Source organism: Scophthalmus maximus, chromosome 11 (assembly GCF_022379125.1).
Source record: "Scophthalmus maximus strain ysfricsl-2021 chromosome 11, ASM2237912v1, whole genome shotgun sequence".
NCBI lineage: Eukaryota > Metazoa > Chordata > Actinopteri > Pleuronectiformes > Scophthalmidae > Scophthalmus > Scophthalmus maximus.
Window position 1 is genome coordinate 14,672,535 of NC_061525.1, and position 24,474 is coordinate 14,697,008.

At 42.5% G+C, this 24,474-nt stretch overlaps 3 protein-coding genes across 4 annotated transcripts in view; 1 reads left to right on the top strand and 2 right to left on the bottom strand.

Moving 5' to 3' along the window:
* The first annotated feature begins 2,394 nt into the window (after positions 1-2,394).
* On the top strand, positions 2,395-6,548 carry rnf26 (ring finger protein 26). 2 transcript variants are annotated; one of them, XM_035622924.2, is made up of 2 exons: positions 2,395-2,504; positions 2,674-6,548. In XM_035622924.2, the coding sequence occupies exon 2, from the start codon at positions 2,896-2,898 to the stop codon at positions 4,222-4,224; it is 1,329 nt and encodes a 442-aa protein (XP_035478817.1). In that variant the 5' UTR covers positions 2,395-2,504; positions 2,674-2,895; the 3' UTR covers positions 4,225-6,548. The 2 variants fall into 2 exon arrangements, with proteins under 2 accessions (XP_035478817.1, XP_035478819.1); XM_035622926.2 differs by having other exon boundaries at positions 2,411-2,428.
* A 4,868-nt stretch (positions 6,549-11,416) lies between these two features.
* Positions 11,417-15,705, bottom strand: c1qtnf5 (C1q and TNF related 5). Its single transcript, XM_035622927.2, has 3 exons — positions 15,468-15,705; positions 12,409-12,656; positions 11,417-12,331 (listed from the first exon to the last, which is right to left on the bottom strand). Exons 2-3 carry the CDS (start codon positions 12,641-12,643, stop codon positions 11,811-11,813), a joined length of 756 nt encoding a protein of 251 aa, XP_035478820.1. The 5' UTR covers positions 12,644-12,656; positions 15,468-15,705; the 3' UTR covers positions 11,417-11,810.
* A 4,978-nt stretch (positions 15,706-20,683) lies between these two features.
* kmt2a (lysine (K)-specific methyltransferase 2A) overlaps positions 20,684-24,474 on the bottom strand; it is a 36,896-nt gene continuing 33,105 nt past the window's right edge. Inside the window, exons 30-33 of the mRNA XM_047335424.1 lie at positions 24,278-24,385; positions 24,103-24,183; positions 23,710-23,839; positions 20,684-23,593 (exon numbers count right to left, since the gene is read on the bottom strand). Coding sequence (XP_047191380.1) covers positions 23,318-23,593; positions 23,710-23,839; positions 24,103-24,183; positions 24,278-24,385 — 595 coding nt within the window. The 3' untranslated portion in view covers positions 20,684-23,317. The remainder of the gene's footprint in view (positions 23,594-23,709; positions 23,840-24,102; positions 24,184-24,277; positions 24,386-24,474) is intronic.

A 24,474-nucleotide genomic window follows, 5' to 3' on the forward strand; every position in this document is an offset into this window, starting at 1 on the left:
GTTTTCAAATTGTTTACTGAAATGAAATTGGTCCACTTGTTAATAGTTGAATTAATTGACATGATTTTCTTAGCTTCATATTACTGAAATGGTAAGTCAATTGATTGGTAAGTTAATACTTTGGATTCGTTTTATGGATAAGGATAGACCGCTTCAGTTCTGTAAGATCTAGCAGCCTCTAAAATCCTAACACTGACATTTAATGATCATTCCAGAGGAATCACATTGTTTGGTGTTCTCTCCAGTGTTGGGTCTTTGTTCATTTTGACAGGGGAAGGTCTGAGGAAAGTCTTCATAAAGTGAGTTCAAACCATTGACGGTGTGAGGGATTCTTTGGCATTTTGAACCCACGCACCTGCCATGAACACTTTTTTATGGAGCTGGGCCTTTTTTAGATGACTACCTGATATTTGACAGACAAAATGACTAACAAATAAATTGTTAAAACGGGTTTATTGATACTGTCAGTGAATGTCGGTGGTTGATATTTTATAATGGAATGATCAATCCAGTAATTCGATTGAAAAAAATAATACAGCCCTATAAGTGATTAAACAAAGGATCCCACTGAGGTTATTGTTTAGCACCGAGGCAGAATAATGAGTCATGGAGCAGGAAACTGCTACTACATCCTGCAAACTCATGGACATCCTGCAGATGCAAAGGCAAGGTCCTGAGAAGACGACTCAAAGAACAGGAATGTCACGCTGAGGGAGTTCCACAGTCTTAGTCATCCCATTCACATCTCTCTGAGGCACATCAGTAAAATCGTCACTGCCACTTTTCCTGCAATGACTCTTTTGTCCCGCTCTTTTTGCCCCCTCTATCGCCTCCTCTGCTTGCTGCAGAGGCAGCAAGCTTGAGGCGGAGGGCTTCTGTGGAATGCAGGGTCCTGCTCTGGGTCTTGACCAGTCTGCACTCCAGTGGTTTCTACTGTTTGGAGTTTGTGTTTTCCCAGAGAAGCTTCTAGTCTGCTGCCTATCCCCTGTCCTCTTTCTAAAACACTCACACACACACACACACACACACACACACACACACACACACACACACACACACACACACGTAGAGATGCATTCTGAATTTATGTGAGTCCAGTGGGCTGGCTGGCAGCCAAACACATCACTGGATCTGAGGATCTGAACTCTAAATCCCCAAATAAACTACAAAATCTGGGAACATGACATGAATCCTCAAGTCCCCCACCAGCTTTCAAAGATTGTGGGGACAGTGGTCCATGCGACAATAGTAACTGGACAGTCGACGGACAATCTTCTAACGTGTTTACCTCAGACTGTTTGAAGACACTCTATTTCTACGTTCTATTAAACATTATTAATTTGTGTAATTGTTATTTGGAAAAATCTCAATATTATAATCTTTAGTTTAAATCTGATTACTTGGAGAAATCTAAATACACAGTGCAAGGCTATATTTACAGTCAAGTATCAACAATTTTGCCATTCTGGATTTACGTCCATTACCATGTTTATGTTCATCCTTGGATTGAACAATCCTACCTTGACAGTATGGAAGAATGCTATTATTTAGAGTTAGTGTATTGAACCAATCTTCTCTCTTATTGAGAGTTAGATGAGACGATCAATCTCACTTTCATTCCTGTAATGTAAATTTGCACCTATACAGCCTGTGGTCAGTTAGCACAGAGTCAGTAACACAAAGATTTGAATGGGGGGAAATAGCCAATCTGGCTATGCAGTTTATGCAGTTTCCCTTTGCAAGAAAAAAAAAACCCTCAACGCTGAACGGATCAGATGTGGAGGATGAAGCACAGGGCAAGGAAGGAAATGCACTTCATATTGTTCAGCACTGTAAAGTTTTTGTGTTTCATTGTCTCTGAAGAGGCTGAGGAAATGGGACAGAAAAGCTCAACAAGTGTGTTTGTGTTAATATAAATAGAAAAGGAAACGGGTAGGGAATAATAGACTATCAGATTTGTGGATTATAGGATCATGCAACAACAACAATAACAACTATGTTGAGATGCTGTCAAGCCTCATTTTCTGTGAAGTTATAAACAACACCAGCACAACTGCAAACCAGATCGCTTAACCCACAAACTGGTTGTTATTGAGCTGTGAAAAAGAATTGGTTATTTAAATAGTAAATCACCAAACTGACCTGGCCAATCCTGACCATACAGTAATTAGTATCATAGTGAACTCTTATTTGTTAATCTCTTGCAATTTCATCCATGAGTATAGAAGAGACCCTCTCTTGGACTTCGTTTTAAATAGTCTAATCTGACAACTGAGTGTATATTTAAATAATATTTGACATAGTAACAGTTGTAAAAAAAAAAAGATATTTGCCAAAAAATAAAAGGTAAATCATCTTATTTTGAAAAACTCACCGGAAAGAGATGCTGAGGTCATCTGACGCGACCAAAACAAACATGGCGTCTAAGGTAATAACGACAGAGATATCGACGATGCTTTATGGATCTATTCGTCTCTCTTGGTGTTGCCTGCCGGTTTTTACAGGTTAGAAATTAAAACAAAAAAGAAGACGTTATTTACTAAATGTTTCTGGGACATTTTCTGAAACGGAGAGAAAAGGGCGACACTGAAAAACAAACGGAAGTGTCTGCCGCTGGTTTGAAACCAAACATCCGCCTCCGTAACGCGTGTGTGCGTGTGTTTGTTGTGTTAGCTCGTCGTCGTAGCCGCGCGGAGATGGATCAAAACGACACATGAACCCGTCCGTGGGGAAGCGGAACCAGGGACAACGAGCGCTTTCGTCCACAGCACGCGGCGAGCCGACGGCGTGAACAAGATGTGACGCTGGCGCGCCTCTCGGCCCGACGGAATCAACACGACATGGACTGTGGCGCGGGGACCAGCTGAGAGCAAACCGGTCGAGGAGACAACTGCCATGGCTCTGGTGAACTTCGTCATCTCCACCGTTGGAAAATGTCTGGACGCCGCGTGTCTGCTGCTGGACCTGAACTTCCTCGTGGTCCACACCGTGGTGCGGAGCCTGCTCGCGGTCGTCTCGTTCGTAGCCAACCTGCCCGCCCTGCTCCTCGCCTCGGCGCTGCAGCTGGGCAACTTCTTCGTCTTCTGCTCGGTGACGGCGGCGGAGGCGACCTCACACGCCGCCCAGCAGGCCGTCGCCGTGCTGGGCGGCGTGTCGCTGGCGCTGGAGGGGCTGCTGGAGAGCCTGAAGATGGTGGGCTACCTGTCCATGCACGTCCTCCTCCGGGGCAAGGAGCAGCTGTGTCGCGGGCTGCTGTCCATGCTGGAGGGCTGTGGCATCGCCGTCAGCCTGGTGGTGTACTTCACCAACACGGTGGTGAACTTTGCCCTCATCGCCACCCAGAACGTGTACCTGGCCGTGGTCAGCGTGCTGCAGACGCTGTCCAGCCCTCTGCAGACGGTGCTGGAGCTCACGCTGACCTCCCTCACCTTCCTGTACAGCAGCCTGGTCGGGACGTCGGCTTTCCTGTGGTCGCCCTGTAAGCTGCTGTTGGACCTGGTGGTTTCCCTGGTGCACATGTTCGTCAGCATCTTCGTACTGAACATCTACGGCCTGCTGCTCACCGTCACCGTCGCTCTGACGACCACGGCCTACCTGAACCCAGAGCTGACCCGACAGGCAGCCGCACAAGCTCTGGATTACATCGACTCTGTTCCCGCTCTGCACAGACTCACGGTAGCCGCTCGGAGCGTCCCGCGTTTGGTGCGTGGCAACTTGCAAAGCCTGCAAAGGATCCTCCACCACCTCTACCTACTGGAGAGGCGCCTTTGGCGGCAGCTGTCTCAACACAGCAGCCAAATAGGCCTGGCACTGCGGACACACCTCCACAGGGACGGCGACGGCAGAGCGCGAGGGGACGGCGACGCCGGAGAGGAGCGCCGGGGTCCGCCGGATGGGAGAGCGGGAGATGGAGCCCACCAAGAGCTGCTGGATTTAGTTTTCCCCTCCTCCAGCACAGACAGGCCACTGAAGAAGGCGTCGTCTGCAGGCAAAGGCGACAAACTCCTGCCTGCTGAGAACCTGCTGACTCTGCTGAAGGAGCAGGAGGACAGGAAGAAGTGTGTCATCTGTCAGGACTGCACCAAGACGGTGGTGCTGCTGCCGTGCCGACACCTCTGCTTGTGCAGAGACTGTACAAACATCCTGTTGAGGCAGCCCGTCTACCAACAGAACTGTCCGCTCTGTCGCCACATGATCCTCAACACTATGGACGTTTATCTATGAGGGACCGGTGGATCTGTGGGCTTCTGAATTACAAGGAGCCTAATAACGTATGACCTGTCAATACTTTTAAGTTTTACCACCACTGAAATGATGTGTTAAAAGATAAGTCTGGTGATATTGTGTTTATTTTAATTTTTTATTGCTTTCAACAAATCCCATGATAAAACCATTAGTAACAAAGCACTGATGAATCCAGCTGTCAGTACTTCTTCCCTTCTTCTCCTCCCTGACTGCGGCGCTCAGCCCCAAGAATATTCATCCCCACTGACGACAGTAAATCCCTACAGCTCATAATCATGTAAAGGCTTCTGTACTGAAACAACAGGAGTAAACAATGCAAACAGATGAACATGGGCTTTGATGGCGGACAATACTTTGTAGGATCAGTTTAGTTCTGGATCGGTTGTGATTTATTGATAGTAAAAAAATAAAGACAATATGAGCAGACTTATCTTCTGAAATCTGGTCTCGGATCAGTGCAGCCTCTGTGAGCGGTTCAGACATTAACTACCAAAGTAAACAGATGAACAGGAAATTATATGATACGTGCGCCTTCAGATGCTGATCCAAAAATCATGTTGAAATGCCTCTAACAAAATAAAGAGACAAGGGTTGAAGAACGATTATTATAAATCCAATAAATCTCCAGATTATTCTGTCGATGGATCTTTCAAACGTGCCACTGAAAAACACGTGCCAAAGCCTTCCAGAGCTGAAATTCCTAAATAAAAAAAGCCCAAATAAATTCTTGTTTTATTCCCATCATATATGAAAATACGACTTTACAAATGAAAAAAAAACAAAAACATTTTTGTCGAGCTGTCAGCAATCGTTTGTCATCGATTACCGACATGTCTGCAGATTTATTTCCTCCATTGAGTGATTAACCACGAATCGCTGTGGCTCTAAAAAGATGTTTTTTCCAAAAATGTCACTGAACTGTTTCACCGCTATCCACAATCCTTTTTTTTTTTTTTTACAGTGTACTTTGTTTATTGAGTTGTGGGAGAATAGAGGGTTTTTTTGTATTGATTGTTTTAAGTCAACTTCATCTCCTTGCTTTTTAAGTGTGAACATGTGACAGACATAAATCTCGGTTAGATGACGCCTGTAATGTGGATCTGAGTCACTGTGATGAACCTGTTCTAAATGATCCAGTGTTGCCACGTTGAGTCTCAGGTCTCGTAGCCACGGTAACCCGTAAGTGCCCCCCCCCCCCCCCCCAATGCCGAGATGTTTACCGCTGCTCGTGTCTTAAACTGTTGTGCTTCTTTTTATGGACCAAGCTGTGAATACAAGCATTGTGCTTTATTGCATGAGAGAGTATACAAGTGATTCCACGCATGCTTTATGTAAAAAACTGTATTCATAATAACACAATGATTGTTTTTTTGTTGCCATGTAAGCTTTTACCATTTAAACATACTTCAGTTAATGTTTGCACTGCGCAGAGACACGTAAGAGTTAAAAGAAAAGGTTCCATGTGTTTGAGGAAAGTCAATATATGTTATTTTCAGTCTGTGATGGTAAAACACAGTTTCTTTTTTTCTTCCATTTATTAGTTCTATTAATAGGGCTTATTCCAGTCTTGCATCAGAGGAAGGTTACAGTCACCACCTGCACATGATCTATAAAAGGTTTTCTCTTTCCTTTGCCTTTGTAATAAAACATAGATTTCTGTTGTATAAAAGGACGGTAAACTCATAAGGCTGCACAATTTCATTTACATTTGTTTTTTTTTTTTCATTTGTAGCTGTTGAAACTGAGGTGTTGGTATTGATCTGTGTTCATATCATGATGCCACTTAATGTACTATTATTATTATTGATGGTGGGTGGTGGTGTGGGGAAAGTGCTATTAGTCATATGCCCTCATTTGATTTACGGAAAGTTTTTTATTTAATTAATTTGTTTGTTTTGAAGACATTTGATAATCTGAGGTGGGGTTTTTTGTGTGACAGGAGCCATGCGACACAAATTGCTGGCATTACTATGCGTCTTCGTACATCACTCGGATATCGTTAATGAAAGTGATCTGAATGTCAAGTGTTTGATAAAAGATTTCTGGATACCAGACTGTAGTCATTATGGACTACCACTTCTCTCAGGTATTCCTAAAATGCCAATGTGCAGCATTCCTCACTAAAGATTGCAGGGGACTGAAAACCGCTCACGTGACCATCATCTTTTGCTACCTGCAACGTGACACAGTGTGGGACAATGTGGTTTGAAGATATGAATGTATTTGTTTTTTGGTTTTTTTTATGCTGCGGCTGCCACATAAAGGCAAGTCTCATGTTCATAATAAAACAACAGTTAAAACTGTTCCTCTTTCTTATTCACCGAAAGTACACATGTTAATATTACATAAATATTTGATATATGATAAATATATGGTTTGTTGTTGTGTAAGGTGTCTGTTACGTACATATTTTTTTCAATTTTCATCTTGTTTACCTTAGATTCTGTTTTCTATTTTATTTCTTGTTACGATGTCTCCTTGTGCTGCTGTGTCAAATTCAAATTTCGTCAATGGGAATCAATAAAGGTAGATCTTATCTTATTTCACAGGACAAAAACTCACAAAGTGCTTGACAAAAAAAATTAGGGAAACATGTCTGTCAATATAGTTAAAAAAAAATGCCCATCACATTTCCCAAGAATCTGTAGGGAAATCTCAAATTGTCTTGTGTCCTACCAACAGCAAAAAATCTGACCAAAATCAATTTAGTATCGTTGAAAAGTAAGAAAATATTAAATATATATTAATTGATTATCCAAAAAATTGTTGGATCGATTGATAAAGTAAATATTTCAGCCCAACAATGTATTTACACTGAAGTAGAAAATGGTACAAACAAATAGGTTTGACATCTCTAATCTCGTCCCAGCCACAGGTACAGTATGTGTCTATGCCAGCATGCCGCATACTTCTGCACTGGCAAGGGGACACATGGCCTCTGTGTCTTTGACCAAATTTGGTTACACTGATTTCACCATGTTTTCATGACGTCCACACAGTCTGTGACCCCGGGGCCTTCATATATGCTGAGGGTAATGCAGATTTCTAGAAACTGTAACACAGAAAGTAACAATCCCCTGGGCGCGGGACACGTGACATTTCTTATGCTTGTCAACGCTGTATCGGAAACCAGAAATAAAGCAACGGTTGATTTTAGAGATAGTTCGACTGTCATGTAAAAGGGGGCTTTAGACGGGCCGCAGTGGTCGTCGAGGGGAGGAGGCCCTGGTGGTCACAAGGGGCCACTTCCACCAGCATATGACAATTCACCAGAGGCTTGTGGTTTACAGATTCAGAGGGTTCATTCCTGTTCCCAACGTTCTCACTAAAAATACCCCACAGCTCCACACGAGACATCTAGCTGAGATAAAAGAATGCAGTTTAATGTCACGTGTGTCTCTGAAGATCTTTGACACATCAGTGGAACCTCTCATCTTTAGAACTGTGAGGTTTCTGCTTGATGACCACAAACTAAACACGCTGTTAACAGGGATCAGGAAACAAATCCAGGGGCTGTTTGTTGTCTCCTGACCCCACGAGTCCAGCCGCTGCCGTGTTTATGTGAAAGTTGTAAATGAGGATGGTGTAAACAGAGGAGAGGAAACTCAATGTCAGGCGAAGAGCAGGGAGAAGTAAACTGAGGAGAGCCGCGCGCTCTGGGGATTCGACCTCTTCCCTTTGACCCTGGTGTTCCTGCTTGAGAGCATTGTGGGAAAATGTCAAACCCAAGTGTGCTTTTATCTGCATCACTCGGGCTCCTATTTTTTTCCTTGTGTTTATGATCACTCTCTCTCCGTTGCCTTCACTGGCTCCTGATTTCTTTATCATCTCTATATTGTGTGCTTAAATCGTTGCATCTTTGTGAGTTGGAAGATATGAAGGGTTCAAGCAACCAGAACAGTGAGTTTCGGCCCCGATTTAATGTCAAAGATGGTGAATCCCTACCGCACACACACCGCTGCTCTGACCCCTGACCCCTGACCTCCCTGTGGGGGCTCAAAAAACAATGAGAGAACTTCCTGTATAGGTAATGTTTCTATTTCTGATGTTGACAAGCCCGACATAACCTGCCAGAGTCCTCCGTTGTCATGCAAAGAAAAACAAAAGAGACCAACGTTTCATGAGACAGAAGATCAAATCTGAGATTTACAAAATGTAAGTGGAGCCAAAATATAGAGGAAACATTCTCAGTGAATTAAAAGGGAAAACAACCGTTTAACAGCAAGTGATGAGATGAAGAAGAAGACGTGGGCAACTCATCAGTCCTGACCTTCAAGCCGGACTCTGCTGCAGTTAGGATGTTTGTTGTAATTAGCAGGTTTCTTCATCTGATAATCCTGTTAGCCTTGAATCAATGCAGCGTATGATTTAAGATTAAAGATGGTGGTGACTCCTGGAGCAGGAAGCTGGATGATAGCCATCAGGTCAGAGGGCAGGGTCAGGACCTCCCCCCATAGTACTTAAACTTTCACCTTCGGACTGAGAGAGAGACGAGATGCAATGAAATGTGCCACTGTTTCTACACAAAAAAAGAGAAAAGAATCAGGGCTGTGTGAGAACGTAAAAACTATTCAGACAGACATTCTGCTACTGATGGAAGTTCATTGTTTCGCAACATTGAATCTCACGTTGTGTTTCTGACGCTAATAAAACAGAGAAAGAGCCCATCATGTCATAGTGGAGACACATTTCCAAGAAAAGATCCTCACTGGTGCAGCCATGAGAAATCTCATTATTAGTTCAGAGGTGTGCTGATACAACACTGCCCCCTGCTGGATTGCACAGCACCATCAACTTCAGATGAACCACCTCTGAAGACAGTAATGTCAAATCTGTGGTCGATGAGAGAATCTTTCCACTACAACTCTGAGGATGATGAGGTCGTGTCTTTGAGTCTGTTTTTGGTAATTTGGGGGTTTTGACGAGCTCAAAAGTTCACAACAAGAATTCCTCGGCAGTGTGGCGAAGGTTTTAAAAGAATGGTTTCACATTTCGGTAAATATGCTGTCAACTGTTAACTTCTCAGATCGATACTGTACCTCTGAGTGTCAGCTCATGGTGATAACAACTATTGTGTAGATATTCCCGAGAGATTGTTTCGGGACAGAATTTAGACATATTCTGACTGATATGCATTGATGATATGAGAAAGGTAAGAAGTTCATCTCAGTGTTTTATAAAATGCTTGATCTGTCTTCCTATATCTAAACCCTACGTGCATCTACATCTTAATCCAGATGTCAAACTCGTTCCTCACTTTCCGTCACCCCAACAAACCCCCACCCGGCTCTTTTCAGAGAGTGATGTCACCGTCTGCTCGGCCATAGGCTTCAATTTACAGGCTGTGAACTAATGGAAATAGTCTGATTAATGCCAGAGGAGGATTGATTAACTCCCTGCCTCTCTCCTTCTACCCCGAAGAGAAAAAGTTATGGGGTTATATTGAGAGCCTAATTATATGTAGGAGACTCAGTGGAGTGAAGGGAAAATAACAATTCCTCATGTCTGAGGTAAAGTGTATTTGACAGGCACAGAGAGCCCTCCGTGGGCTGCGGTCCTGTCCGTGTTTAGCCTCATAAACAATCAAATACATAAACAAACAATCACGCCACAAAAAATGTCAGAGACAATGGGAGAGACTCAGCTCGGTAATCTGGGAAAATAATACATGTTGTTTTGGTTTCGAGCTACGGACGGGCAGAAGGAGATGACATATATTACCAGCTCAGTGTTGAAATGTCAGGGTCTGTCAAGGTACTTACAGCGTTTGGTGAAATCATTAGACACAGAGGTAAACAGTGAGAACCCGGTGGAAAATGAATATTTTCCAGTCATCTTCATTAAGACATTTACTTTGGAAGTGCTCCGCCTTTGGGAATGAAAACCAGACGATTGAGTGTTGGATTCTATTAATAAAATCAGGCAGATGTTAACTAAGTGCATTTATTTAAGTTCTGCACTTTGAGGTCTACTTTTATACCTCAATGCATTTGCAGTTGCTAAATCTCAGAGGGAAATATTGCAGTTTTACTTCACTATAATCGTTTAACATCTATAGCTACTAGTTAATTTTCTGGTTCAATTTTTACGTATCAAAAAGCTTATAAGCTACAATCAAACTTGACTTGTGATTACTTATCAAAAAAAGTTGTTTAGTTGTCTCCCATCTTCATGTTTCAGATGTCAAGAGAAATCTCCTCTCTCAGTCAGTTTCGTAAAATGATCCAAGAAAAGTGAAAGCAACTGAGAGAAATCAAAAAAAGCTTATGCTTTCTATTCTATTCCGCTCCATTAATCATTTTACAATCCTGCAGATTTATCTTAAATTATATTTTTGGTATGGAATACAGTGTCCAATCCTAACATACATTATCTCATGACACTTACTACAGAATAAGGCCAAGACAATAAAACAATATTACAAAAAGAAAATCAACAGTTTCCACAATGAGCAGGTACTTGTTAACCGCAAAGAGGAAAAACTCACTTCTAACAGGAACAAACCTCCAACATGACCGCAGAACCGGTCGGAGTCATCTGCCTCGACAGCTTGGGTTCGAGAAAGAAAAAATGCACTGACAGATAACTAATCACATAGACTAATGACTAAATGAAAAATATGGACTAATAGTAATTTGAGAATGTTGTAAATTGAGTAATGTTGGAAGATGATAGGCTAATGTAGGGTTACATGGTGATGATGCTTCAGATGCGAATATCTATGGATGAAATTTGAAGGATTATGATTCTTGTAACAGCATCAACCCAGTCATTAATAGCAGAATAAGAATAAATGTAATTATCCTACTTGAATTTGTGGTAATGTGCCGTAGACTTCATTGGCTGGAACCTGAAACAGAGGCCGGTGACCTCCGCTTTGGTACGGATTTTCTCGGAAGCTTCAACTTCCCCGAGGCCTAGAAATGTGAGGATTGCAAAAGAAACAGATATAAAGATACAGATCGTAGAAATATTTTGTGTACGTGTGATTGACATTTGTGTTCAGCCACCACTAAAAAAATGGTTTAAAACATCTGTGTAATGATACAGATGTGCGCAGGCAGGCATGTCAGCGTTGTCAGTTATTGAAACTCCTGGCAAAAGTGATCCCCCCACATTTGTCCCCCTCCAGTGAAAAGGTGTACTCGTGGCCAAAAATATGTCAGTCGTGTGTGTTTTAAAAACTAAAATGGTTTATTTATGTTATTTCATGTTCGCTGAGCAGAAACCGGTGAGACACAAAGTGCAATAATTGGAGTTGGCCGGGGGCCGCTGTCAAAACATCTGGTACAAGAATTAACTGTCACAACAGTTTAAAAGCTGCAAGTGAAGAACAGACACTGAGCAAACACTACCGCAGAGAGTGCGTACCTCCCACTTCACCAGTACGGTATGTGCCATTCAAGTAAGATTGTCCGTTTTTACTTTGCACACACACAAATACAGCTGTCGCACACCACAGCCACTTGTCATTATCCGGGAAAACTCAATTAGGAAACTTAGAAAAAGCTTGTGGTTCATTTCTCACAAGGGGAATTTAACTTTGTTTTGTTCACAGGCACGTGTCATGCAAACACAGCAGAGTGTTTCCATTCTGAGTAGACCAGGAAGCCCGTGAAGGTGCTGTCGGTCTTGGTGCTGGAGTAAAACCCATTGTACTCTGACAGAGCCATCTGGACCCACACCTGGTCACCAGGGACGAGGTGGAGCAGGGAGCCGCCCGACAGAGAGCCCGGTTTGGGCCAGTTTCCGTAGAACTGAAAGTAAGACGCCACCGTGTGTCCGTTCTTCATCAGGTCGAACTGCAGGCTGGCGCGGTACACTGTGGCGTGGACGGCAAAGTAGTAGACTCCAGGCACTTTGCAGGTGAAGCGTCCGGTCTCCGTGTTGTAGTCCCCCTGTTCGTTCAGCGTGATCTTGTCGAAGCGGACCGCATCTCCCACAGTGAGGGGCAAAGTGAGGCCCTCGGATAGTTTGGCACTGAAGGCTGATTTGGGAGCCACAGCACACTCTCCTTGCTGGCCCCTCTCCCCCTTTTCTCCCAGGTCACCTTTGTCTCCGGTCAGGCCCCGCACTCCTGTCTCACCTGGAGGGGAAGAGGAGCACGGACATGAACGATCTGCACTGAGACAAACACACACATGAGTGAAGAAGACAGAGCACCTGAGTCTCCCCGGCCCCCCTTGTCTCCCCTCTCCCCCGGAGCAGCATCTCTCCCATCCCTCCCATCTCGCCCCGGCTGACCAGGGCTGCCATGAACCCCGGGAGAGCCGGGGATCCCAGGGTGACCGGTGCACAGACTGGGTGGGATCTTGTTGTCTTCTAGCTGGCTGGAAAGATGGACGTGTAGGATGAGGAGGGAGCGCAACAACAAGGGCGACAGTCCGAGTGAGGTCATTGCAGTGTCACGGCTGAGAGGGAAAAGAGAAAAAATGAATGTTTTAGTCTTGCAAAGATGAAGGAGTGTGTGAGGGAACATGACAGTTTACAAACAAGTCTGTGGAGGAGTACGCTTGAGCTGGACTAGGCACAGTAGGTTATCAGTGATCTGGTTAAACAACATTCTTCCACAAATGCCACTATAAACATCAAGTCAGATCGAACGTTATCACCTTACAAACACTGGGTGAGCATTAACCCTAACCCTAACCCTCGACAGACATAATTTAAGGACTTACAGAATAATATTCAGTCCGCATTTTCTTGTAGCAGTTTAGTTAAGCAGTTAAAGTTATCCAGTCACCAAGATTATCGTCTTCCAGGACGACCTGACAATACTCGACTGAGATGGTCAGAGAGCGCTGGCACAAGTCAAGCTCATAAATATGGGCTGATTAAAATACATCACAACACATTCAATCAGGCAGTTCATTGTATCATCAGAGTATAATGACGATGAACGATGATATGAATTCAATAATGTTTTTCAACAAATTCTTCACTTGGTCTGAGGGTAACGTGAAAACCACATTGCAGCCCGGAAATGGCATTATCCATTATATCTAGGTACTGGCAAACGTGTAAGGAAGTGACAACTAATATAGAACAGATGACATTAATAAATGTCCCTCTCCACTCAGGTAGACATATTTATGATATTTAGTATATATGAATACATTTAGATAATCCTAGGAAGAGTTTTTGTTGCAACAACACATACGGAAAGTTTGTTTTTATCCACACAGCTGCAGATTATGGTTTAACCTGCTGATTCAGCTTCTGCAAATAATGGAGTCGTGACACCAAGAACAGCTCGCTCTGTTTCAGGGAAGACATGTGGAAGGAAGTGATGGGGAATAACTGGAGGGGAAAAAATGACCAGAAATAAAAGATTCAACAACCAACCGATGGCAAACGAAAGGAGTTGAAGAGTTTTGCTTTTCACATTACAAACTGATATACATTCACAGAATGCAAATATCAGAAATCCATGGAAATACGCAGCACGACATTTGCAGTATATGATGGCTGTTTCTGTGTAGAAAGTGGAGACTTAGCCACGAATAATCCCTTGAATTGCATTTCAAGAAGATGAAATTAATGAAAAACATTTCCCAGCAACTGAATAAGATTACTCATATTGGTAAAATAAAATATAACCAGATGCTTCTCAAAACAGTTTGATGAGATGCTGAATACCAGACAGTCTACTCAGAAGATATTCACAGTCACAGCTAAAAGTTAAAAGGTCCCTGCTCAAATTCTCTTCTCCCTCTGCCGCCCTCTGTATCCCGTCCCTGTGAGCATTCATCCCATTCTGCATTTCGTCTCTACCTTCCCTGCGTAACATGACTTTATTCCAAGTATGCATGATTTGCAGCGCTCTTGTCCTTTCCTGCAGCATTTTTCTGGTCAAGAGACACCAGCTTGTCTCGGCTGTGGACCTGCTGCTCTGTCTGTGTGAGAGCGCTGCAGACGTCTGAACAGGGGGACGGGCACGAGAGAGAAAAGAACCAGTGAGAAAAGAGGAGGAGGAGGGAGGAGAGAGACTTGCACGTCAGGATTCCTGGCAGACGAGCGGAGCAGACAGGAGGACAAATACTGGAGAGTCTGAACAGCTGTCTGCCTCAGTAACCCGCCGATGATTCGAAAACACAATCTTAAAACTCTTCCTCTGCGGTTCACTCACGGTGCATGTGTCTACAGCGTTGACTGTACGACGTCAGCGTTAGAACAGCACATAGAGGCGTGTAAACAAGTGACAAATGAAGACTCAGTTAACATTCAGACGAATTTAAGACTCATCATGACGTTGTTTTTTTGTTATCAAGTGAAATCCAGTTGTTCTCAGCTCAATAAACAGCTTCAAGAACTAATACGATGCTCAATCCAAACCACTGGGCTGGAGTTTTGGTTGAAAGTTTCTTTTTCTTTCTGTCCAGTGACGTGGATTCAGCTCTGCCACCTCGAGGTTTTGTGTGAACTTTTACAGGCCGTTCAAAGACCTGATTTCTCCAAGATAAAAACTACGACCTCGAACGCAGCGAAATAAAGGTTGGCCCATTGCCTTCAGACCAGCTGGAGTGCAATGTGGTTATCCCACTTTTACTGTGACTCATTATCAGGCTGTGAAAGGCAAAGCTGCCCATTTGTTTTAACACTGAATAAATTCCCTTACACAGAAGTGGGGAGTGCTGCGACTAAGTTCAATCGATACTTCTGACTTATACTTCAATCATACTACATCTCATGTGGAGTTTGAGTACTTTTCACCCCACTACCTTTATCTGACTGCAATAATTACCTACCGTAAACTATGATGAATTACTTTAAATAAAACTACCCAACTATAAATAGTTATCACAATTAGTTTTCCACCTCAACTAGCTATATTTAAAAAATAAATAGCTGTGAATGCATTATTAATAATTAATCAATTCATCTAATAAAGTGCTGTATTATAAGTAATTTTACTTTCAGCAATGTTTTGAATGATGGACTTTTACTCATGTAATGGATCTGAACACTTCTTCCTCTATTCTATAGGTTTTCTATATAATCCAGTAACGCCATATCTTCACAATACATAATGATGCTCTCAGCTGTAATATAGTTCTTACTTGATGCTCTGAAGGACAAATAGTGCCAATTCTCATATGTGTTCTCAATAGTAAATCAATATAACACAACTCAGCCCTGACATGTCCAGTGTGTGCCCTGATGTTCAAACACAGAAGAGCGGCTTTGATTCGCAGTTTAATTTAAAAAAAAGTCCTACTTACTGTCTGATTAGGTGAAGTCCTTGACAGCTGCTGCTGCTGATCCTGCCGCTGATGCCGAGGAGGAGAATCCAACTGAAGCTGCTCCTCCCCACCAGAGAGTGGGGCTTGGGAAAACTGAAAGGTTTGGTAATGAGATGCAATTAGAAACTGGGGTCGGTGGGAGAGGAGGGAGTGTGGGTGGAGGAGAGAGAGCGAGGGAGGATACAGTGTGAAAAAAACGTGATGTTCCGCAAAATAAAAGAGAAATATAACTGAAACAAAAAATGATTTGACCACATCAGTATGACGGGAGGGGTTTGCTTTGGAGGGATGAGAAAAAAGGTTTGGGGGAGGATGATAAATGTCCGGGAGATTGCATAACAGTGTTTGGGGAAACTCTCCAAGACCGAACCACAGAGAGTTCAGAGGGCTGTGGTCAGGAAAAAAGACAAATGCCACCACAATGAACTGCAGCTGAAAAGGAGCTCTGCTCCCTCCTTTATTACTCAAACACACCACTGCTTTAAAAAGAGAGGTACAGAGAGGAAAATAAAGACATCAACCGACTTATAAAGAGTCACACACACACTGTAGGATTTGTCCCCTGTCCCCTGGGATTTTCATCATCTGCCTCCAAGAGGAAGCAGTTTGCCCGGTCCAGATACCATCTTCCTACTCTTATCGGCCGTTCGCTCGCAGCAAGAGTCTGTGACGGTGATCCTCTTTTGATCGTAATCCGTCAGTGCCAGAGAAGAATGTCCTAATATCATTTTGGCAAGGGAGCTGAACTTGAGCTGATAAAATGCTTCGCGTCTCCCTTTCAGTTCTGGCCAAATGAAAACATCTTTTCACAGTTACCGTCCAGCGCAGACGCCAAAAGGAACCAGTGCGGTGCCAAAAGTGGAGATGGTAGAGGACAGTGAGATCACGGTCCAGTCAGTGTGTCTGTGTGGGAAAAGAGAAAACACACACTGAACACCATGAAGCTGCAACAACAGTGTGTTGAGAATAACACAGCGGTCTGCAATGAGGTTCAACCCTGGGCCAGTGTTGTTAGGATTTATCATTGAGGAGCATGTTACTGGATTAAAACATAAATAGATACATTTGTTTGCTTATTTCATAGAAATGAGTGCTACTGTATATGTACACCCCAAATCAGACAACTTTTTCATGATGTCATAGACATCGGCAGATGGTGTCTCTATTGTTATCGGTTGCATAAGTTCACATCACTACATTATGTGGCATAATTTTCACTTCACCTCATATTTATGTCATGATGACATCATTCCTACCATATAATGACAAATTATTTTTGGATCTATCTGAGCTTTAGCGCATATCTATAGTCCCATGGGATGCAGAGAATCCCTGATCCGTACTGTACTGACATCATTTTCAGACTTATCATAAGACAGTAGCTTTGGATTGTTTCTTTATAGTTCTATTATATGCGGAGACATCCTGGAAAATGTGTTCTCCTGACCATACTTTTGTTGACCTTCACCTTTGACCTATCAACTTTAAAAGTGAATCATCTGTCCCACATCAGTCCATGCATTATGAGGTCATTTAGTGCATACATATTCAGGGGATAACAACACCCTGCTCACACAGTGTGGGTCAAAATCGCAGAAAACTCAAAGTAAACATTTGATTCTCCCTCGCTCGTCTTATTTTCCATGATATTTCAACAAACAATATGGCCAAGTGCTGATGCTGAATAGGGAAACATTAACCATATGAGATGTAATATACTAACATACATGTTTAAAAGAACTGGTTGATATTTCAAATACATTGTGAATATATGTGACAGTATATCCATAGACCTAACGGTACAAGTTTTAAAAGGTTTCCACGGCTCCTGAATTGACAACCAGGCAAACCATGTGGTCCCCATGTGGCAGGAACAGCGTCAGCAGAGTATTGGGTTGGAGTGTAGTGCAGGCTTCCCCAGTAAACAAGGGCTTAAACAGACAGTTTGGATTTGTAATAACCTACATCTATTCCCAATTAGTGGGGACAGTCATTACATGTCATGAGGCCATAACGTTCAGGATTTATCTACAGTATATTTGTGAAAAATCTTGTGAATATTTTTCATGGCACACAGAAATTTCCAACCGCTGGTATAATAGTCTAAAGACTACAGAGTAAATGATTTCATCCCCTTTTCATGTGTTATAGTCACATACTGAGGCAATTAAAATGATATAATTGCTTGTGACTTTCTTTACACATGAAGAATTATGGTTGGACATGTTTGGTCTCGCCAAGAGCAAAGAGTGAAACTGCTCTGACTACACATGGGCCTGCTTTAGTGTTTTAATGCTAAAACATGGGATTTACGGGGATGTGCTGACCGGGGCGGTGGGGGCGTCGGCAGCTCTTTAAAAACAAGAGCTGACTTTCCTTTGAATTTGAGTCACCAGGCTGCTGTGAGGAGGAGTTTTTCAGCCGCCTCCTGTGGAGGCAGCGAGCTGTAACCGAAGCGAGGCGGCAGAGTTGAGACATGTTTTTAATCAGCGACACCAGAATCAGCACATTCTGGGTTTCTCATTTCTCAATTCTCATTTCCTGAAAGAATCCATAAACTGCTGAATGGTTCTGGATTTACTGTTAATCCAGAACCATTTGGCAAATGAGCAGTTTGAAATCATTTGTAATGGGTAGAGGTGAATTTGTAAAAAAAAAAAGTCTTCTCGCTAGATAACAAGCAGTTTTACTTTAGGGTGGAACTGTGCATAATAAACTGTGCATAAGAAAAATCTTTATAAGCAAATGGGAGTTTTGTCAAAAAGTGGCATAAAAGCAAACTCCACCCAGGGGCGCAGATCTCATTACAACTTGGATGTCAACATGGAATTTTCTTAAATAATACATCAGGAGCATGTTTTCAATCAACAGCTGTAACAGACAGCCATTAATATTAGTGTTAAATTTCATGAAACGCTTTAAGGGCCATCACTGTACATATTTACCTGTTTTACGGAGCCACACATCCACACACGCAGCAGCATTCCTTCCTGTCCAGGCACTGAGGTACTGTATCATGTGCTAATTGTCCGTAACTGTGGGGCTGACACACGAGGAACAATGATGTCATTTATACAAGAGGTTCCAGTACACTCGAGGGTCTGCTTTACCTCAATATTGTCTCGACAGTCATGACCCCAACTCTTTTGTGACAGTAATCACATTCAATTTTAATGTTTTTCCAGAAGTTCAGAAAGGGATCCGAGCCCATGACTCCACCTCCTGATGAAGAGCATGTGATATGATTGAAAGTTACTGAACAGACCTTTTCGCAGGCGCTGGCGTGGCCCCTTAAAACTCAAACAATGATCCAGTCAAGACAGAAAAGAGTAAAGGAGACATGTTTATTATTTAAACTATCACTTAAATAAAAAAAGTGCATAGAAAATAAACATGATTAGAAACTTTTCTTTTTACACTTATTTACAACTTTGTTTCCTATTTATACATTCAACCAAGTAGTTTGTGGTATATTTTCACTGTGGTGGTTTTCCTTCATTTCGTTGATGTGTGTTGAAAGAACACTGTTTGAACGGGAGAAAATATGACTGTTGGAACTTTTGGATTACGTTACTACAGAGAGCAGGAGGAATATTGATAAGACAAAGGTTTATTCAAGGCATAAGAAAGCAAGCCTGTTCATGATGCACAATCCCTCTGTCAACAAGTCCTGCGTCTGCTCCCTCTGACACCACATCCCGCCCGAGGCTGACAACTTCTATACACGATAAACAAGTAGAAAATGACAAATGCATATTAAGTATTTGTCCGACCTCTCCCAAACCTTGACTTGTATATGAACAATTCAGGGTGGATGTTGCACAAAATAAATAAATTAAATGGTTTTTTTAACATCAGCATTATGACTCTCTACAAAAACAGTAAGTACAACCAAAGCTTCGGAGGAGAGAGAGAGAGAGAGGTGGTCAGGGAAACGTGAGGGGTTTCCAAAATGAAATACAAACGCCGTTTTGGTGCAATTTATAAAACTCCTGATCAGTCTCCACAAACCACACTTTATTTATACCACATCAAGTAAGTCGTCTACGAAGTCCCTGTTAAAACGCACAATGAAAAAATAACAAAAAAAACGAAAAACATTCACTACAACATCTGGGGGAGGGGCGAACAAACAAACAAACAAACAAACAATAAGGTTGACCTCAAGAAGTTCACAACCACATTGATACAGGTACATTTCTCATCACATACAAAAAAAAACCCCATTCCTTTCCAGAAAAGAAAAAAAAGAAAAACTGCAATGTTCCTTGCTGGTGAAGGAACACTCACAGGCACAGCAAAATTGGTACTGGATATCAATATACAAAAAAAATGATGCACGTTAGTTTCATCTGATAGTACTGTAACACAAAACCATTATAGAGTACATTGAAACATTGCTATTAACCATTATAAATCTGCTGTTTTGCTACTGTAACTAAGTTTGTCTGTCCATTCCATATATTGTATAGATACTAAAGTACAAGAAATTACTATGCATGTTTCCGTAGATTATTGTTATGTATTTATACTATAATTACAGATAATGACGGAGAGGGGCCACTGGTGTGGCGTGGTAACATGGAGTCCAATGAAACAACAGAGACCATTTCCTTATTGTATATGTGTTGTCTAAAAAGTGAAATCCATGGACTTATTGTTCGCCGAACCGTCTAGAAGTGGATATCGAGAAGTGAGTCGAAGACAGAGCCCTTGGCATCAGTAAATGTGTCATCACCGACGCGAGCGTGAACTGTTGAGCTAACTCAGTAAGAACCTGTTGACCTACAGACAGAAAACCCGCCGCCGTTCACGTGTCAGTATTATTTCCCAGTGCCGAAATGAAACCGCTGCCGCCCGGCTTGAGGTCACACACCTACACAGCGTCCATATCTACCAGATTTGTTGACGCAAGAACTAAAAAACAAATGTAGCTGACAAAGTATCGACATCATCACGAGTCTGGTGATGTGGAGGAGGAACATACATTCATTATTGACCATAGCAGCAGAACCCAGCGGGCCCAGTGTGGTTGCAGCTGGCCTGTCAGTCAGGGTGGATGGGGCCTCAAGACCTGACAAGATCTTGGGCCCAAAATGAAAAAGCAGGTTTGTACAGACTGCACCTTCAGGAAGGAAAGGGCTGCTGGTGTGGTCCCTGCCTTCACTTTGTGGCAAAAAAAAAAAAAAATTTAAAAAAAATCAAGTGCACTTCGCTCGAGCCTCAAACACCACGTTCAGGAGTCACGGAGACCAGTTCTAAGTTGACTGAACACCGGGACTGACGCACATATACTCTCGGTGACTATCTGTGCTTGTGGTTTCAGCATTGGAGTTGCATTGTCTGTCTGTCTGGCGAAAGAGTTGAGTTTTTCTATGTGCCGGTGTCACGACTTAAGTGCAAACCATGCGTGGGTCACGTTTTTTGTTTCAGTTCACAACAACAGAGGGCAGTGTGGGAGAAACTGCTAACGGCCTTTAGGTGGTGACGAAGTCAGCGTGAAAGGCGGACAACAATAAATTAATTAAAAAGGGACAACAACAACGTAAGTGATTTCAAGACCAGTCAGTGGAAACGGTTAGTTCAATATGCGGTCCAGCACATGAAGGCTTGAAAGAGAGAAGAGGCATGCTCATTCACAACTAAGGCAAACCACGAGGAGACTGACCAAAAGAATTAAAAAAGTGATTTCCAAATGCTGGTGAGCACCGAGTGGTCACCAAATAAACGGACTGGCTCAACAGACAATGTTTGAATGATGTTGGTAGCTTAAAATAAAGGCACCTCTTGACTATAGACTACAGAGGGAAGAAACACTTTAAACTGACAGGGCTCCGGTTGGATTTTACACATGTGAACAGTTGGGTCCGTGTTTGTCGACCCACGGTTTGACAGGGACTAGAAATGGCTGCCTCGTTGCAGCGCCTAAAGTGGAGTTGATTCTCGGTGTGATGTGGTGTGGAGACAATAAGGCTGGAGAGAGGAGATATCTGCTGTGGATCAACAATCTAAACTCTCCCAAGTGCATAATAATAGTTCATACGACTGCCACACACTGCCAGCTAGAACTGGAACAATGAGAAAACTGTCAGCTCGAACCGAACGGCCTGGGATAGATAAAGAGCTACTGGTGGACTGAACTAAAAAAGGGGACCAAGCCACAGACCAGCGTCAGTCTTTGGAATCAAAGAAAACATTCAGGCTACAAATCAAAAAAAAAGGAGATAAAATTACAACAAAAACAACTTTGAAAAGGCAGTGGAATACAAAACATAGAGACCAAGCATTAGTGTTTGTAAACCTCTATTTCCTACAAAAATGGCAATAAAATAAATACGATTTTTTTAAAAATATAAATACCATCATTAAGTGCTATTCACTAGTGAGTGCTTTTAAGTCTTCTTGTAGAAAAATATACATTATTTACATTTGTTTTTTAAAAGCAAGCATAATACCTCCCTGCCCATAATAAAAAGACAGATAATAGACAAGACTTTAAAAGACTTTACAAAAAAAAAACGAAAAAACAATTTCCATAGTAATTGTTATCACAACAGGCCAAGAAGAAATAAGTGTTTGGGAAATTTCAATTCAAGAGTGTGATGTTTGGTTCTCTTTGCTGCTGTAATTTGGAACGTGATTTAAAGTCTCAGCTTATATAATTACCGGAAGAAGAAAAAAACAAGCCTGATAGCAACAACAGAATGCAACAACTTGCAACTGTGCATTTCCAAAAAAGATCCATGGCTTTTTGTAGATCACAGATCCAAAGATTAACTATAAATATGTCTACTAAAGCACATCAGTAGGGTTTTCCAGTCCCTTGGCTGTCAGTCCACCAGAATCTCTAGCTGCCTCACTCTCTCAGGCCAGAGGCTTAATCCCAACATGTCTACACAGCTACCAAGCTGTGAGACGCAACGTTACTTGAAGTACACAGGATGACATCAGCCTCAGCCATCACCCTTTACACGAACGAACAAAAATAACTTTTTTCTTAACAAATCTGCATTTCTATCCTCCTTGTTTCTTTTATTCTGTCTTCTCTCCTGTGGCCACAGCTCCTCCTAGTGTTTCTGTCTGTACAGCTCTTATCAGGCTGCTGCATACAGGCAGATCCTATTTACAGTGTTGAATGCACACCTACAAGCTTTTTAAAAAATCCCAGTCAGGGGAAGGTTTCAGTAAATTACAATGGCTCTGGAGGCATCAGGGCACATTCGACACTGTGATTAAAATAAAAACAAACTCTCACAAGTTTCTCATTTTTCTTTCTACTAAAATTACTTTTCCAAGTCCCTTTAACAAATTGCACTTTGGTGTAAAATGAAACCAAGTTCTTTGATTTTTGTTGTTGTTGTTGTTCTATGATCAAATCTCAGCATTAGTGGACCACAACAAATTCATAGAAAATTAAGGAGGACCGATGTAAAACGAATGACAGGGTAACTTTAGCATCCGAATGTAAATTAAAGTTAATATCATAATTTAATGTTGTGAAGGCTTAAACCGTTTCATACCTCACCTCTAAAAAGGGTGAAACTTCCCGTGCCAAATGTAAATGAGACAAAAGGAGGCACAATATGTTGGAATTTCTACAAATGGCCCTTCCACTAAAATGGCCGTTCCTGCATATACAGTGCGACTCACAGCGGCCGCCTATGCCGTGTTCCGCCATCACCAGCAGCAGAAACACTGACAGGGCTCGTGCGCTGTTGGCAGCAGCGGTCCAACAAGGACTGGACTCAGAAAGCTAGTGCCTCAGCAAACCCCCAGCAGGGGGCCGTCAACAGACCTTCAGCCCTCTTTTACTCGTTGTGAAACAGGCATCAGTTGAGGAATTTGCGACACTTCTTTGCGCCGCAGTTGCAGGGTAGCTTGTTGCTGGCATCCTCAATAGGGAACTTGTAGTCATAGGTGAGCTCCTCGCCACAGTAGATGCGGCGAGAAGCAAAGATGACGATGTGCTTCTGGCCGTCCACGGTGATGACCCGAGAGTAGCAGTTGGGCTCACAGGAGTGGTTGATGAAGCGGGCGGCGTTGCCGTGCACCGTGGCGTCTACCACCTCGTAGTCATCGATGCGAAACATGTAACAGCCGATTCCCTTTGGAGGAGAGAAAAGAAAGATGTTTTATTTTTGATGTTCTCATTACTTTTTGAGTCAAGTTAATCAAATAGCAAATAAATATTAGAACTCAAAGTTGATTTCCAAGACCTCACCTTTCCATCATAATATTTCTCCCGTTTGTCAGTGAGCACAGACCGAATTACATTTCCAGAGTATTCAATCACCATCTCGCCAGCATCAATGGTTTTCTTGCAAAAAAGGCCTCGGCCATGAATGGGAGACCTGCAGAGGGATACAGTGAATCACAGTCATGTCATATAAGACTTGAATGCAGATACAATTTTATTTCCTTTTTCTTTGACCATGCCATTTAAATACCTTCACTTATCAAGGCTTTCATAAAAGAAAAAAAACATATTGTACAGAATGCAAGTAAAGACACATAACTCTCAAAGTCTTAAGTGACCAGGTACAGGCCATTTGTTCTGAACAGTGCCCAATTTTACTGAAGGTTTTTATACATGATTTAACACCACTGATCTAACCTGTAGACTCCGACTGTTTCCTTGGATGTGGCCTTGAGCTGTTTGAATCTCACAGCGAGTGGCAGCTCCATGGAGGCACGCCTGCAACAACAGCATGAATGAGCAGTGCTATGGTGACAGTTTTCGTCACACAAAGATATTACATATAACTGTTAAGTGTTGTCCTGTAGCTCACCTGGCAGTCCTGAGCTGCCCTTCCTCATCATCTTCTTCATGCGGCCTGTACTCAGGTGGCTGACGGTGTTTTGAGGCCAAGAAATTGAACATGTCAAAGACAGACCTCCTGGAGGGCAGACAGATGTAATAGACAGCAGTCAGAAACACACACGAGGCAGGATTATTAAAGTCTGAAAGGTTCCCATTAATGGAAGT